Raw genomic sequence first — 17,044 nt, forward strand, 5'->3', positions numbered from 1 at the left:
TTACATATTGCCCTACCTCATTGTTTATCATCACTATATAATATGTTTTTAAAGTGCTTTTTATTTAATCAGACCCTTTTTTGATATATATTTAGATTGTTTCTAATTCTTCACTATTACAAACAATAATCATGAGCAGTAGTAAGTCTGTATATTTGTATAACTATTTCCACAAGACAAAAGTAGATGTAAACATATTGAGTCTAAAATATAAACATTGTTGTACAGTGTACACTCACACCAACCATGTACCAATGTGTATTTCTTACACTCTTGCTGCTGCTGGATATTATCAGGCTTAAATATCTTTCTTAGTTTTCTTCTAGTATTTTATGGTTGATGAGCTAGTTCTTTTTCCCTGCTCCCATACCATACTTACATTTTTATTCTATCTGAAATGCATTTTTGTGTATAATGTGAGATAGTGGTCTGTTTTTTTAAAGCAGTTAATTCTAATACCCAATATCTTTTCCCCCACTGATTTGAAATGCTATCCCTGTGACATAACAGACACCCAATGTACACCTAGATCTCTTTATGAACTCATTCTCTTCTGTTGACCTGTCTATTCCCAAGTACCATCAATTTTAATAACTGTGGCTTAACACTTTAATATATTTACAGCCCCACCATACACACTCAAGTTTACACAGATTGTTGCTGTTTTTTAGAACAATTATTCCAGATACATTTTAGAATAATTTTATTAGGTTTTAAAATTTACGGCCAAGGGCCATGGCTCACACCTGTAATCCCAGCACTTTGGGAGGCCGAGGCAGACAGATCACCTGAGGTTAGGAGTTCAAGACCAGCCTGACCAGCATGGAGAAACCCTGTCTCTACTAAAAATACAAAATTAGCCAGGCATGGTGGTGCATGTCTGTAATTCCAGCTACTTGGGAGGCTGAGACAGGAGAATCACCTGAACCCAGGAGGCGGAGGTTGTGGTGAGCCAAGATCGTACCATTGCACTTGGGCAGTAAGAGCGAAACTCCATCTCAAAAAAAAATAGACATAGAAATAAAATTTACCCTGTGGAATTTTGTTTCAAACTGTTAAGAATATAGATTAATTTGGAACAATTTGTATCTTTACAATAGTGAGTGTTAAAATGTCTGTTCATTTATTCAGGGCTTTCTTTTATTATAGGTCATACACGTATATTATAATGTGTATTGCTGTGTATTCTGTAGCTTTTGTTTCCATTTTGAACATGGGCTTTTTTTTTCATTATGTAGTTTAATATAAGGTATTGATTATGTATATATGCATGCATATATAAGTATCTTTTATTCACTCACTTTTTTACACTCTTTTTTTTTTTTTTTTTTTTTGAGACAGGGTCTCTGTTACCTATGCTGGAGTGCAATGGCATGATCACGACTCACTGCAGCCTTCATCTCCTAGGATCAAGCAGTCTTCCTACTTCAGCCTCCTGAGTAACTGGGACTACAAGCGTGTGCCACCATGCTGAGCTAATTTTTTCTATTTTTTGTAGAAATGAAGGGTCTCACTTTGTTGCCCAGGCTGGTCTCGAATATCTGGGTTCAAGTGATCTTCCCATCGGCCTCCCAAAGTGCTGGGATTACAGGCATGAGCCACCATACCCAGCTCTTTTACACTCTCTATTTTATTTACAGTTCTCAGATTTTCTAACTTTACAGTCACATCATATGAAATGATAAATTTCATCCTCCTTCCTAACATTTATACTATTTCTTTTTCTTAATTTATTGTAGCATCTAGACTCCAGAATGATGCTGAATGATAGTGATGATAGCAGGCAGCATTGATTCTCTGTGTGTATAATTTTACTGGAAAAAAAAATTTTTAATGACTTCATTGGGGTTGGTTAAGTTATTATTTCTAATCAGCCTTACCTCAAGTCTTGTCATTTTACATTAATCCAGAGAATACTTGGGAAAGTGTAAGATCTTTCTGCTCTGGAAGCAAAACATAATCTTTGGCTAAGAATAAGAGGACTAGGCCGGGCACGGTGGCTCACGCCTGTAATCCCAGCACTTTGGGAGGCCGAGGTGGGCGGATCACCTGAGGTCAGGAGTTTGAGACTAGCCTGACCAACATGGTGAAACCCTGCCTCTACGAAAAATACAAAATTAGCCGGGTGTGGTGGCGCATGCCTATAATCATAGCTACTCGGGAGGCTGAGGCAGCAGAATTGCTTGAACCTGGGAGGCGGAGGTTGCAGTGAGCCGAGATCACGCCATTGCACTCTAGCCTGGGCAACAAGAGTGAAATTCCGTTTAAAAAAATAATAATAATAATAAGAGAACTAATAACTGTTTGAATCCCTGGCAGTTTAAATCTGAGTACCTTCTCCAATCAAATGCCACATTAAGTATTATGACTAATGAAGTTTGCTTCCAAAGTTATATGAAATAATGCCCTCTTTATTGGTCTCCTGGAGAATAGGCTAGGTTTGGCCTTCCTTGATACTCAATTATTTGGAGCTTCAAGTGGACAGGAGCTGTTGCTACCCCTATCCTGGGAAGCTCATCCTTCATGTGCTGCTAACTTGGGTTAGATCTTCTGCCAGCCGTACCTCACCCGTCTTTTCCCTCTAAGCAAGTCAGTGTGGCTGATTCCTTGGACACCAGAAATGCTAATCTTGTCTACTTGAATAGGCCTAAAGGTCAGGTTTAACACATTGTTCAAGTGTATGTGACTTTGAGTTAAGTTTCTTGTCATAACTTTATCTGGGCAATAGAAGGCCACAAATTTTAAATCTCAAATGTAATCAAGTATGAAATGTCTTGGCTTATTTTTCCTTGACCAGTTAGCTGCCTTTTACACATAAAGATTATATCTTAGATAATTATTGTAGAAAGAGGAATATAAGTTTTAATACTTTAAAAAGAAACTCTGGGGAAATTTCCTATTTGGTCTACCCCGAACAATTTCCATATTTAGTGATTGTCTACTTTTTGTTGTTGTTGGGGTTTAAATTTTAGTTCAAGTAACCAGTTCAATTTCTCAGTAACTATAGTCTATTTAGCTTTGTTTCTCTTTCTCCCAACTTAGCAATATTAGTATTTCTCCTCATTTTTTTATTATGAAAGATGTCAAACATAATTAGTTGTATTACCAAATGCCCACATTCTGGATTTGTCTGTTACTTCATGGTTAATATTAGAACTTTTAATCATCATAGTTTTAATGCTGAGAATAATTTGAGTATTTGTGTAATGCCACTGCTTAAAAATTCCTAATATTGGTCTGATTCCTTTTGATGCCATTACTGAGTGTGATCTTAGTGGAGAAATCCTGTAAGCTCCAAGAACCAGGTCCTAACTTTAGAATATCTGTGTTTTCTCTCCATTTCTAACAAAGATTTCTTCTATAGCTGTGAATGAGCTACTCAGCCACTCTGCCTGTGCTATAAGTAACAATTAGAATTGCCTACTTCATTTAAAGTTCAGTGGGTTTACTGACTGATACTTATAAAGCCCATAGGAGATGTAAAGCATAGTTTAAATGGTGATAATTAGAGAAGTGAGTGTAGTACTTATATTTTTGGTTCCTTCAAACAAGTTTATATTTAGCACATGTCATATCTTCTGTAGACATTTCTTATTTCATATGTATGTTTACATCAAAAGAAAGGAAAACTATCGTTAAATGCCTACTGTGTGGTAAACACTGTGCTAGAGTCTTCCAGTCCTTCTTTTCATTTAATTTTTAAGTCTCCATCTAACCTGTGAAATAAGGAAGTTACGATTTCCATTTTACAGACAATGAACCAAAGATCAGTTACTATACAATCTGTATAGTAACTTTGTTCTATATTACATAGTGTTAGAGCCACACTATTAATCCAGTCCTTTGTAAATTTTCTAAGCTACTCTTTATCATGAGAAACCTTTAAGAATTCTTCTGAATGTCACATATATGGAGGAAAATCTCTCCAAAAAATGTTGATAGCTACTAATGAAGAATTTCTTTTATCTTCTGAGCAGAAACATTTAATATATATTAAATAAAATGTTTTTTAAGTGTTAATTTTCTAGTTATATTACATTTCCTGTCACTGACTCTGTTCTAGGATGTTGGCAAAGGATGAACTGATGACCATACTTGAGAAATGTTTCAAGGTTTTTAAGTCTTCTTGTGAAAAGCACCTTGGCAGCACAGCTAAGAGAATAGAGGAGTTCCTGGCCCAGTTTCAGAGCCTCGATGGTAAGAGTGTATTATTCTCCCAATTCTATTGGCCATGACAGTCACTTAACTAAAATGGCATGGAAAACCCCACCTTCTGATGTGCCTAGAGATGAAGAGATAAAGTAGTTCATGATCAGTCAGTATGCCAACGCCTCATAGTATCACATTTTAACAATCACAAGTAGGCCAAATGTTTCTCTTCTAGATTTGTTTAAACAATGAAGAGCATCAAATGGGCAGAAAAAGAAATTCTTTCTCCCGTTCGACAGTTTGGAGGATTTGTCTTTAAAAAGTCAACAAAAAGAAATAAAAAATCTTCATAATTAAGAACTCTTTTTAGAGGTTTTTTCTTAAGCATTTCATCAAGTTCTTTATAGATTTCAAAAGCACTGCATAAATCATTTGTAAGCTTGAAAAATTAATAGCTATGAACTGCTTTCACAGCAATGAGGCTCATTGGTATGTTGATTACCAAAATCTGCATGAGGCTTACTTTAATCGGATTTACAAAAGCTAGAATCTTTCAGTCCTAAATTAACTGAAGCAGCCTGGCACTCTTCACTGTTGGAGAGTTACAGTTTCTCTCTTTTGCTTGACCTCCACATGATCATTTATATATCCTGAATGCTTAGGGTGTCTGATTGTATATAGGTAGCCATGTTCTGTTCCCTAAATGCTAGCTTTTCATGGGCTCTCTTCTTGCTGTTTCTAGCACCAAAGTATGGTATTCTTTTAGTAGAACAATAACAACAACAAAAAATATTGGTGTGTACCTTTTAGTTTTCCCAAATTTAGGGCAATTTTTTAATGGAGTTTTGGGGGGAAGGTAGTTTTTTTATATATAATCACATAGAATTGGACATGACATGTTGAAAATATCTTATGTAAAATATCTGTTTTAATCCTTTTTTATGTTTGGCAAGTACTTCTTTGTCTTAAAAATCTTTTGGCTTTAGGAAACTGCTTTTGCAAAAGTCTTCTCATATCTCTCCATACCTGCAATGTGAGGCACCTGATGAGTGCTCAGTCATGGAAGATGAAAGAGAATGTTTGCCTGACTAGAGTGGCCTGAGCAGCCAGAGTGCGGAAGTCATCAACAGGCACTAAGGGGTTTTCTTTCAGGTTATGTGTGGGTATTGCTCTTGCCACTGCAGCATGAGCTGAACTACTTTTCAGAACACAAAAACTTTTAAGGGCTGGATGTTGGTATCATTAACATCATTGAGTTCAGCTATAACCAGAAACTAAAGTCTAGGAAAAGACAGTAGCTTGTTTGAGATCACACAGTTAGTGGTAGCACTCAGACCAGAGCCCATCTCTCTTTTTTTTTTTTTTGAAGAGTCTTGCTCTGTCGCCCAGGCTGGAGTGCAGTAGCGCCATCTCGGCTCACTGCAAGCTCCGCCTCCCAGGTTCACGCCATTCTCCTGGCTCTCCGGCGTAGCTGGGACTACAGGCGCCCGCCACCACGCCCGGCTAATTTTTTGTATTTTTTTTAGTAGAGATGGGGTTTCACCGTGTTAGCCAGGATGGTCTCGATCTCCTGACCTCGTGATCCGCCCGTCTCGGCCTCCCAAAATGCTGGGATTACAGGCTTGAGCCACCGCGCCCGGCCGAACCCATCTCTCTTAACCACTAGTTCATTGTTTTTCTATTGCTGATTCACAATTTAAATATGCCTTAGTAGTGATCATTGGATCAGCAAGGAGCCACCCTTAAGTACATAGAGTAAAAGGCTTAGAAAAATAGAAGGTAAATAAGGTGTAAATTTCAATCTTTTACAAAATTGGACTTCTGGAGATTTCTGTAAAAATAAACGGCACATATAATTTTTTCTTCTTTTTTTGCTGGATACCATTAACTAGAGGTAATCTAGGCAAAATTTTAATTAGAGCTCATATTATATGAGCTCTAATTAAAAAATTCTGTGATATGCTAGAACTGAATAAAGGAATGCAACTTTTGAAATGGGAAGGTTGGAGATTAAGATGATTAGTAGACTAAAGAATAAAGAATTTTACAAATTAAAGCAAAATCACTATCTTGAAGAAATGTCTGTTATTTCCTAATTTTCAGAAGTGACTCATTATTAATAATAAATTGAAATTAAAACTCCCCACATTGGATGAGTAGAATAATAAACTGAAATTAAAACTCCCCACATTGGATGAGTAGAAAATATGCTATCTCTGTTCCTTAACATTTATTACATATTACAGTTTGGTTTTAAAATTACAGTTGGGAAGAGTTAAGTAGGGCAGAGTGTCATATCAGATTATTTTGAGACAGGATCTTGCTGTGTTTTCCAGGCTTAAGTGCAGTGGTGCAGTCCTAGCTCACTGCCTCAGAATTCCTGGGCTCAAGTAATCCTCCTGCCTCCACCTCCTGAGTAGCTAGGACTACAGAAAAGGCCCACAACACCCAGTTGATTTTTTTTTTCTTTTTTTGGAGACAGAGTCTCCCTCTGTCCAGGCTGGAATGCAGTAGCATGATGAGCTCACTGCAGCCTCTACCTACCAGGAACGATCCTCCCATTTCAGCCTCTCAAGTAGCTGGGACTATAGGCACGTCCCACCATACTTGGCTAACTTTTTTGTATTTTTGTAGGGACGAGGTTTTGCCATGTTGCTCAGGCTGGTCTCAAACTGCTGGGTTCAAGCAATCTGCCTGCCTCAGCCTCCCAAAGTGTTGCGATTACAGGCATGAGCCCCCTCATCAGCCTAATTAATTTTTTTTTTTTTTTTTAAATAGAGACAGTGTCTCACCATGTTTCTCAGCCTGGTCTCGAACTCCTTGTCTCAGGTGATCCTCCCACTGTGGTCTCCCAAAATGCTGGGATTATAGGAATGAGGCACTTCGTTCAGCCCATATTAGATTTATTTCAAAGGTATATTGGGTTTATTAACATGTAGCAGACTACATGTTAATGACATGGGACAAAGAAGCTAGTAGACATTTTAACCTTTAGTTATGTCTTTTTTGAACCAGAAATTACTTATAGCTAAAAAGCAGTTTATCCTTTAAGCCAGTACATATTCTCCAGCTGCATCCTCCTGTCATAGTTTTAGGCCAAACAAACCATGTGTGTGGAGTTCACAAAACCCAACCTGCACTTGAAGGAGAATATGAGAGCCTTATGCTCTCTAGAAGGAGCATAGCTATACATTTAAGCAGTTATGGTTTTCTTTCCGTTTGCTAAAGAACCATGATACCTTTACGTTTCAGTGGATTATTTCAAAACTCTTAGACACTACCCTCTTCATACTCAAATTGTGTTGTTTACAATCTTGACATAATCAAAGGAAAACAGTTTTAAGATTGTATGATTTTTTTAAAAAGCTATGTATAATATCAAAAATATTTGAGACTCACTGGGCGTGGTGGCTCACGCCTGTAATCCCAGCACTTTGGGAGGCTGAGGCGGGTGGATCACCTGAGGTCAGGAGTTTGAGACCAGCCTGGCCAACATGGCAAAACCCCTTCTCTACTAAAAATACAAAAATGAGCCAGGCATGGTGGCCGGCGCCTGTAATCCCAGCTACTTGGGAGGCTGAGGCAGGAGAATTGCTTGAACCTGGGAGGAGGAGGTTGCAGTGAGCCAAGATGGCGCCACTGCACTCCAGCCTGGGCAACAGAGCAAGACTCCATCTGGGAAAAAAAAAAAATTTTTTTTGAGACTTTTTGCTGTTGGTTTGAGGGAGTTTTGTTAGGTTGTATTTTGTTTTGTTTTCATTGTGGTAACACTTCTAAAATTCAGTAGCTGGTTTTTTGAAGACATCACTACAGCACAAGTTATGTATTAATTATTGGCCTTTAGCTTCTGTAAGAAATCATTTATCAGATGGAATCTTGATCCCTTGCCACATTAAAAATATATATATAGGTGAAACTTTTACTTCCTTTGGAATAGTAGAAATGTTTGTTCTCTTGACTTGGATTTACCCTCATTGATGTCTATTGGTTTTGTGTTAAAAGCAGAAACCAAAGAGGAAGAAGATGCTTCTGGGTCACAGCCAAAGGGGCTTCAGAAGACAGACCTTTATCATCTTCAGAAGGTCAGATTACTTTCCTTCCTTCCAGCTGCATCCTGTGACACTCCCTTTTTTCAGTTTGTGCTCTAGATTAGCTCTGCCTGGATGTTTTTGTTTTCATTTTTAAACCACAACCAGGAACAAAGCAGACTTTTAACTCACTTCTAAGTTGAACATCCTGTTAGTCCCATTGCCATCATCACTCTACATATACCCATTCTGGAATTTACTAGCTAACATAGGTGGAAACCATTCTGTGGGCTCAGCCAGAGAAAGAATTAACTAGCAATAAGAGAAAATGGGGACATGGCTGCACAAAAGAAATCTGATTTTTTTTTTATCTGATGTATTTTTCTGTTTGATCAAACTGAGAGATTTAAAAGAGTCTAACTCATTAGTTTTAGTTACTTTTCTTGATTTTTTAAAAATGCATATTCAAGTATAGAGCAGAAATTGAGCCACAGAATGTCCAATATATTCTTTTTCAGATAGTTCTAACTTTAGGATCTTGATTGTCAAAATGAAGAACCTTCTTTGTACTATGATACCAAATTATGATAAAGGTAGAGTAAAAGTTCAATCTAAGTAAAATAAAACACATGGAACCTATTCTGTTAGTATGGCAAAAAGGCAAGATTTTTTTCTTTATCCTGTTAAGTCCTTTTCTTAAATGAATTAATGAACTGTGGATACCGAGCACTCTGCCATGTAATTTGGTAGTAAAGTGAACTGCCCTTTTCCTCTTTCCCTAAAAATTTACTTGTATATTATAAAGCAAAACACCTTTGAGGAGAGATTCTTGCCAGACCTTAAAAATAAAACGAATAAACAAAACCCATTTTGATCTTTCTCTGTACATCCTGTCTTATGGAAAAGGCATCAGCTGCTTCTATAGAACTTAGCAACAGAGCTCCCTCTGAGGGGTTTTCTCTCTCAGGATCACTAGAAAAGGTATGTTCTTTTATCCTAGTCCTTATTGGAAATGAAGGAGTTAAGAAGAAGTAAGAAGCAAACCAAATTTGAGGTACTCAGAGAAAATGCTGTGAACTTCATTGACTGTCTAGTGAGGTAAGTCTAAATTTAGCTCTTAGGAGCTAAAAATCATGCTGTTTTTCCAATAACACTGGTGTCATAGCTGTCGATAGCCAGTCCAGAACATTTTTCTTTCAGGTTAGGCTTTATGCTTTTCATGTCTCTCCATCCAGCTTAGAATTGTAATTTTTATTCCTTTTCCATCATTATCAAGATGTCTAATCAAATGACTTAGTTCATTCTTTTACTCTCAGTTCAAGAATATAGGCTTAAATTTGATCTACTTCATTAGGCCAGGTAGGGAGAGATGAGATAGAAAGTGAGTGTTTCTCCCCTATCTAATAACAAAGTATTTATATTACACTTAATCTTTGCTAGGAGTAAATGCTGGATCTGAGCCAGCCCAGAAAACAGAGCAGACTAGCCATGCTGCTCTATTTTATCCTGAAGAAAGAACATTTAATTCTAAACAATGGCAGTGCACCTCATTATCAGCACTAAATTTATGTTGAGACATGTGCTTGGTAAATTTAGAAGTCTACCAATCCAGCCTGTATTTTAGGATGGTTCCTTTTTAGGAAACCCAGATCATTCTGATTCATGGATTTCCCAAAAGTCAGCTTTATGTAGCTGTGTAAAATCACCCACCTAATTTTGGTGGAAGTTGGGCATGCTACAGAAAAAAATGAGAAGTATGCAAAAGAAAATGATTTAATAACCTGTGGTGAGGGGGGAACATATTTATTGTAAATTTTAATGGCAGTTTAAACCCAACAGAAGGCTAGGCACTGAATAAAGTACTGAGAAAACAGCAGCACAATTATTAAAGACAAAGAGTGCTTTTCTGACAGATTACATGTCTTTTCTGAAAGTTAAAAGTTTTGTTTTCCAGAATAATGTGGGGACAGTCATTGTTCCTACTCATTGGGGAGAAACTGCTAATGCCATGAAAAGGTCCAAAACGGTCAACCAGCACCTTGGGAGGCCAAGGTGGGCAGATCACTTGAGGTCAGGAGTTTGAGACCAGCCTGGCCATCATGGTGAAACCCCAACTCTACTAAAAATACAAAAAAATAGCTGGGCATAGTGGCGCACACCTGTAATCCCAGCTACTCGGGAGGCTGAGGCAGGAGAATGGCTTGAACCTGGGAGGCAGAGGTTGCAGTAAGGCAGTCGTGCCACTGCACTTCAGCCTAGGCAACAGAGCAAGACTCCATCTCGAGGAGAAAAAAAAAAAATGTGATGAACTGCAATATTGGCCAAATGCTGGTCAAAAATTACATTTCAGAACTCATAGAGTTAACCTTGCCCTACTGGGCTTTTCTGTTCTTGTAGAGTATCTAGTCCCAAACTCTTGACTCTTCCCTTTTACCAAGTAGTCACTAAAAATAATTTTACAATGTGATTTGCCAATTTTAGGCCAAGTGTCAGGTTCCAGAGTTCTTACAAATTCCAAATTGTAAGAACTCAAATTGTGGGCTCTGAAACCACATCAGCCATTTCCCTTTCATGATCCTTCACCTAATATGTCTGACTTTTTACCTTTCTGAGCAGTTGTTGAAGTAATCCTCAGTATGATTAAATGTGTTTTGTTGTAAAATCACAAAATCTCCCATACTAGGATTTAGTGTCTTTACCAAGATTGTCCCAGGAGGGAAGAGATTAGAATTATAGCATGTTAAAGCTAAGAGAGAACTGAAGAGTCAGTCCTGCGGCAGCTAAAGCCCAGAGAGGGGCTGTGACTCATGCAAGGCCACACAGTCTCATTCTCCTGACACCTGTCAAAAGGCCCTCTCCATTTCTCTATACTGTCCTCAATGGCCACACCACAGACATCTGGGCAGAGCTTGGGGTTATGGAGAAAGGATGTCCTTTATAGACAGATATAAGCAGGAGACTTCAGGAGGCAGAGTTCACAGTATACTATGAGCAGCTCTTGGCAAAAACACTGACAGGCAAGAATAAGTTGCCAGATCTTAAGAGCTGAGAATAAATTACCACTTTCTAAGTTACTGTTTTTGCCAATAGCAAGCTTCAACTTTGTAGCCCTTGTTGATACTAATTCTACCAGTTGCTTCAGAACCAGCTCTTTCAGGGAAGGCCTATCATTTGTCTGGTCTGAATCCAAAATGAGCATAATGCAGTGCTCTAGTGCCAGACTCATCGCTTATTTCTTCTCACGTAAATAAGTCGCAGAAATATATTTCTATGCCAATCTCCAAGTCTACAGTCAGATAAAAATTCTAATGTATAACGTATTTGTCGTTGTTGTTCAACTAATGTAGCCAGTGGAAACAAAATTAAGGCAGATATTTTATTTTTTGCTCTGATGGTTCTTTGAGGATATCTAGAGAGGTCTTTTGCCTTGGGAAATGCTTGCATTTCTATATATCACATGTAAAAATGTTAAAATGTGAGGCAATAGTTTGAGTTTCTGAAGTTGACTCTGTCTGGCCTTGACTCTGTCTGGTTGCCTTGTCTGGTTGCCTTGAGTTTCTGAAGTTGACTCTGTCTGGTTGCCTTGTAATAAGGATATCCAATCCTTATTACATAGCAGGGACTGCAACAAGATCTTTTAATGACAGCCATGTATAATGATTGGGAAATAACTGCATGAGGTTAGTGTAGGAAGAGTTTATGGTCAGAAATTACAAATTGGTAGCCAGCCATCACAGAAACTGTTTCCTGAAGCTACAGCTAAGTTAACTTAACCTTGAGTAATTAAGATGTTAACAGTATCTGAGGTATAGAATACTGGTCCTTAGTGATGATCAAGTCAAAATCATACACTCTGCAAGTAAGTTTTGTTCCAGTTAACTCTGGAGAAGGAGCAGCACCTAGAATTAGAATGAGCAAGGGGGTCACTAGCTCTTGAGATGAGGGAGGAAAGGGGTATGGTGAAGAGTGATGTCCATGTTGAATACCCTTTCCACTTCCTCTCTTCTTCAAAGCTCCTGGCCACATTGGGACAACACAAGTGTAGGGGATTTCTAGGGAGTGGTATCCTCTCCAGAAGAGGAGAACGGATACTTGGAAGAAGGGGAATAATGTCCCCAGTGACTGGGCTGAGGTAGCTGCTTTGCTCTGCTTGTACTGGTGGGGAAAGGAGCTGACACAAGCTGTCATGTGGCCAAAATACTTTAGGCTCAGGATTGGACTAAGCCCCAGAAATCTTCTTTATGAAGTCATGTGAGTTAACTATATACTTTAATCCAGTTAGTGACATTACTCTGTCTATGGGTTATGTGTGCCAAAGCTTCTCCCCTCCAATTTGCTACCCTCTAGGCATCCAGGATATCACTGTCATGGCATAGACCACCTGATGGGCTCATTATACATGCAAAGTGAATTTTTAATGCCATATTTTTTAGTTCAGAATTTATTAAAATTGTTTTATCATCCAGCTCATAGGTGAAAAAAATCCCAAATTATGGCAGATTTTTTTATAAGTGAAATTTTATTAATGATTTGTTTTTCAATACTCTGAAACTAAGATTTAGCCTTTTCTGCCTTCTAACGTAAAAAGTAATTCTGATATATAAAAAACTTTTGGGCCGGGCCCAGTGGCTCACATGTGTAATCCCAACACTTTGGGAGGCCGAGGCGGGTGGATCACCTGAGGTCAGGAGTTCAAGACCAGCCTGGCCAACATGGTGAAACCTTAGCTCTATTAAAAATACAAAAATTAGCCAGGCGTGTTGGTGGGTGCCTGTAATCTCAGCTACTTAGAAGGCTGATGCAGGAGAATCGCTTGAACCCAGGAGGCAGGGTTGCAGTGAGCCGAGATTGCACCATTGTACTCCAGTCTGGGTGACAAGAGTGGAACTCAGTCTCTAAAAAAAAAACTTTTGAGATGTCATTTCCATGAAAGATATCAACTGAAAATTTTCTGTGATCCAAGAAGAATTTCCTGAACTCTTAATTCCGGGCCTTTGTTTAATATTGCCAAAGGTTAAATGTTTGTAGTGCTAGAAAATATAGATATCTGTTTTCTCATTTACTTTAAGAAATGCTATCTTAAAGATTTCTGAGCAGAAATGTAGTATATGTGCATTTGTTCCTAAAGGTTTAACTCAGAACTGAAATATACAGCTTCTTATAAAGAGTCTAGAGGTAGTTTTAAAACCCATTATATGGAAGAGATGCAATTCTGAGTGAAACTGTATTAGATCTGATATTTGGGTTTGTTTCATTTGTTTCTTTTTGGTTGTTGATTTTGCTTTTAGTAAATGGTTCGGTCCTCTACAGAGAGAGGATTGACAAAAATGTTGTAGTGGAAATTGAAGTCCAACAGAGCCTAAAGGAAAAAAATGTATATATGTATATATATATAAAGAAAATAAACCTGTGCTTATCTAAACATGGATGCCTGACTGGCTGTTTCAGAGAATACCTTCTGCCTCCTGAGACACAGCCTCTCCATGAGGTGGTGTACTTTAGCGCTGCCCATGCCCTTCGTGAACATTTAAATGCTGCTCCGCGAATTGCCCTCCATACTGCACTCAACAATCCTTACTATTATCTAAAGGTAAGATGAACATTTAGTTCTCTGATTTGGTTTAGTTTAGGTTTGGTCTCATTTTGGATTCAATTCAAAATAAAGATTCAGAAATTTCAACTTATATCGATTATATTTAAAAATTTACCAAAAATGAAGCTGCCATTATTGAATTCTCTTTTTTTTTTAGATGGAGTCTCACTCTGTTGCCCAGGCTGGAGTGCAGTAGTGCGATCTTGGCTCACTGCAACATCCACCTCCTGGGTTCAAGTGATTCTCCTGCCTCAGCCTCCCAAGTAGCTGGGATTACAGGCGCCTGTAATCAGAGAACTAAATCAAATTTAGAACTAAACTAAACCTCAGCTAGTTTAGCTCAGGCTCTGGGCGTCATTGTCACAAAAATATTCTAAATTTGTAGTTATGTTTTAATGAGCAGAGAGTTGGCAACTCAGGGTTGCACCTCTCCTATATTTTTTAAAATTCTTTAGACTGTAGAAAAAAATGTCTAACCCCATAGAGATACCAATTAGTAGTCAACTGTTGCTGCCAGTTTTTGACAATGTGTAATCTTTGCCCTTGACATGCTAAAAAGTCAGATCATAGGCACAAATACTCAAGAGTATAATGTTACCACTCTTGTGAAAATAAAGGAAGTGTTTCCTGTAAACTTAACAGCAGATAGGGATTAAACAATATGGCCTAATAAATTACTGAAAGACCGAAATGGTTGTTTCTAGTGGGAAAGAGAAATACTTTGGGACTTCATCTTGGATTTTAAACCAAAGAAAGATCTATTCTGAGAGCATCTGCAGAGCTGAGTGTAGAGGATAACCAGCAGTCTGCCACTAAAACTCCTGGGGCAACACACTTCAGCAGTGCCCTTGCTGAAGTCCAGACACAGTTATCAACTCCTGGAAGCTCTTTAAACAATAGCTCAAGACAGCTCACAATTTTAGAAACTAGCTTTCTTATGACCAGGCAAAATGATCACTTTAAACATTCAATAAGCTATATATACATGAAAGAGTTGTAAGTTAAGGACCCAGAAATCTTGCCACAATAAATACTTAAGAAGCAACTCCATAAAGCCTATGAAGAGCATTCCAGTGTATTGGCTTCTCATTGCAAAATGGCACACAAACATGCAGACTATTACACAGGTATTGAGTAGGACGATATAAGTCAATGGTTTTCAGTGATGGTGAAAACCATTGAATAATTTCATACTTAATCAAAAAATCAGTTATTTTTAATATATAAGCCACAAATTAAAACTTACAAAATCTATCGTCTTGGCTAGTGAGTCACAGAAGAGAACTCATGATTTCAGTTGTTGTTGGGTGGGATATAATATACCCCTGATGTTATAATATCAGAGCAGGGTATGTATGTAAGACTTTGTGTTTCTCAATAAAAGCCATGGATTTCAAAACTCTGATGGTTTCCATAGAGCTTAAGATCTGCAGTGTTGACAACATAGTCTTTTCTTTAAAAAATCATTTATACCCCTGGTAAGTGGTATTACTAGTATTTACTAATACAGTATAGTAATTGTTAGAATTCAGCTAATTGTTGGAAGTACCATTTTATTAAGTATTCCTAAAGATCTCCATAAACTTTTTACAGCAAGTGCATTCAGGTCTCAGAAATTAGTAATTTATGGATTGAAATGAAAAATATGCTTATCTTCTAATCCTGGGACTATCTTCTAGTGACTAAGAACTAGAGGGGTTGTGACCAAGACATAAACCTAAACAAGAACTAGTTAACTATTGAATAGACTCACTCACTAAAGAAACCAAGATTCCATTTACTGATTTACTCAGTTTAGGTTGGGGGCTTCATTAATGTCTGATTTTGTTCCTAATAATTTCTAAAAGTTAGTCGTCTTAGTTTACTGTTATTTTGTAGAATGAAGCACTGAAAAGCGAAGAAGGCTGCATTCCAAATATTGCCCCAGACATCTGCATAGCATACAAACTGCACCTAGAGTGTAGCAGGCTCATCAACCTCGTAGACTGGTCAGAGGTAGGTTCGGGGTAAAACAACAAGCTGGATATTTTTCTAACCATCCATGATGACTTTCTCAGAATATCTTTATACTTTTAGTGCTTTGGAATTTGTCTCATGTTTAATGCCTTGCCTTTTATTTGGAAAGCATAAATCACTTCAAACTTTAAAAGATCCTTAGGAAGTGGTAGCTCAACAGCCCCCACTCCCAATCCCCTGCCCTCTGATCCTGCATTCCTTAACCAAGCCAATTCTGTGTTCATGCCAGGTCAAAATAAGTATGTGATCTAACCCAATAGTTAGCATTAAGCAAAAACTAAACAATTTAGGTCAGTTCTGTTATTTCACAGAATAAAGTATATTATTAACCAACATTTCTCTTGAATAAAAGAAAAAAACTACACAACAGATTTAGCAATCAGGAAGTACAAGGAATACTTGGCAAGGCAATAAACAACTGTTGTTATTCTTTAAAATAAACAACAATTCTGTCTGCCTTCTGAATAGTATTACAAAGATCTTAACTCTATTAAAGGCCTTACAGATGTCACCATTAAAAATTATCCATAATTGGCTGCTTCCAAGAAAAATAGATATTTTCCTGGGGTAAGATTAGTAGAGGAAGCAGGGCTTTCTTTTTCTTTTAACTTTGACTAGCTTTGTTTCTTGTTTTTCTCTGCATACTCTTAGTTCTCTGAAACAAGATTATTCAGGAACCATTACTTTATCTTTTAACATATAAGTGGTGTAAAGAGATCATCAGTGTAGTTTTGACAGTCTTAAATTTCAGTGAAGAATATGTGCTAGCTATCAACAGCCATTAAAAGAAGTATAGTAAAAGATGTTTGGCAACTGTAGACATTTTTATTTTCTTCTCTTGTCTATTCAAAAGGCTTTTGCAACAGTTGTGACAGCTGCTGAAAAAATGGATGCAAATTCTGCAACCTCAGAAGAAATGAATGAAATTATCCAGTATCCTTTTAAAACCATTTCTACAATGTCCAAATACACATAAAATATAAGTTTATAATTTCTCCAGATCTACACTAGATATTTATAAAGGTATACTCCAAACAACTATATTACTTGTTAAAATTAACCATATGGTGCTAGAATAACTGAAATTTCTGAATCTTTATTTTGAATGTAATCCAAAATGAGACCAAACCTAAAACTTTTGGTATCAAATTTATATCAAGATTACATTTTAAAATTTACCAAAAATGAAACTGCCATTATTGAATTCTTTTTTCTTTTTCTTTTCTTTTTTTTTTTTTTTGAGACGGAGTCTCGCTCT

The 17,044-nt window shown here is 37.4% G+C and overlaps 1 protein-coding gene across 4 annotated transcripts in view; it reads left to right on the plus strand.

Annotated features, from left to right (window-relative positions):
• Nucleotides 1-17,044, plus strand: part of ORC3 (origin recognition complex, subunit 3) — a 73,829-nt gene that overhangs the window by 54,739 nt on the left and 2,046 nt on the right. For 2 of the 4 annotated variants that reach the window (XM_011941896.1, XM_011941894.1), the window contains exons 14-19: nt 4,064-4,197; nt 8,152-8,231; nt 9,178-9,275; nt 13,626-13,767; nt 15,649-15,765; nt 16,640-16,719. In XM_011941896.1, the coding sequence (XP_011797286.1) occupies nt 4,064-4,197; nt 8,152-8,231; nt 9,178-9,275; nt 13,626-13,767; nt 15,649-15,765; nt 16,640-16,719 (651 nt within the window). The remainder of the gene's footprint in view (nt 1-4,063; nt 4,198-8,151; nt 8,232-9,177; nt 9,276-13,625; nt 13,768-15,648; nt 15,766-16,639; nt 16,720-17,044) is intronic. The other 2 variants (XM_011941895.1, XM_011941897.1) reach the window with 1 other exon arrangement.

Source organism: Colobus angolensis, unplaced genomic scaffold (assembly GCF_000951035.1).
Source record: "Colobus angolensis palliatus isolate OR3802 unplaced genomic scaffold, Cang.pa_1.0 Scaffold203, whole genome shotgun sequence".
Lineage (NCBI taxonomy): Eukaryota > Metazoa > Chordata > Mammalia > Primates > Cercopithecidae > Colobus > Colobus angolensis.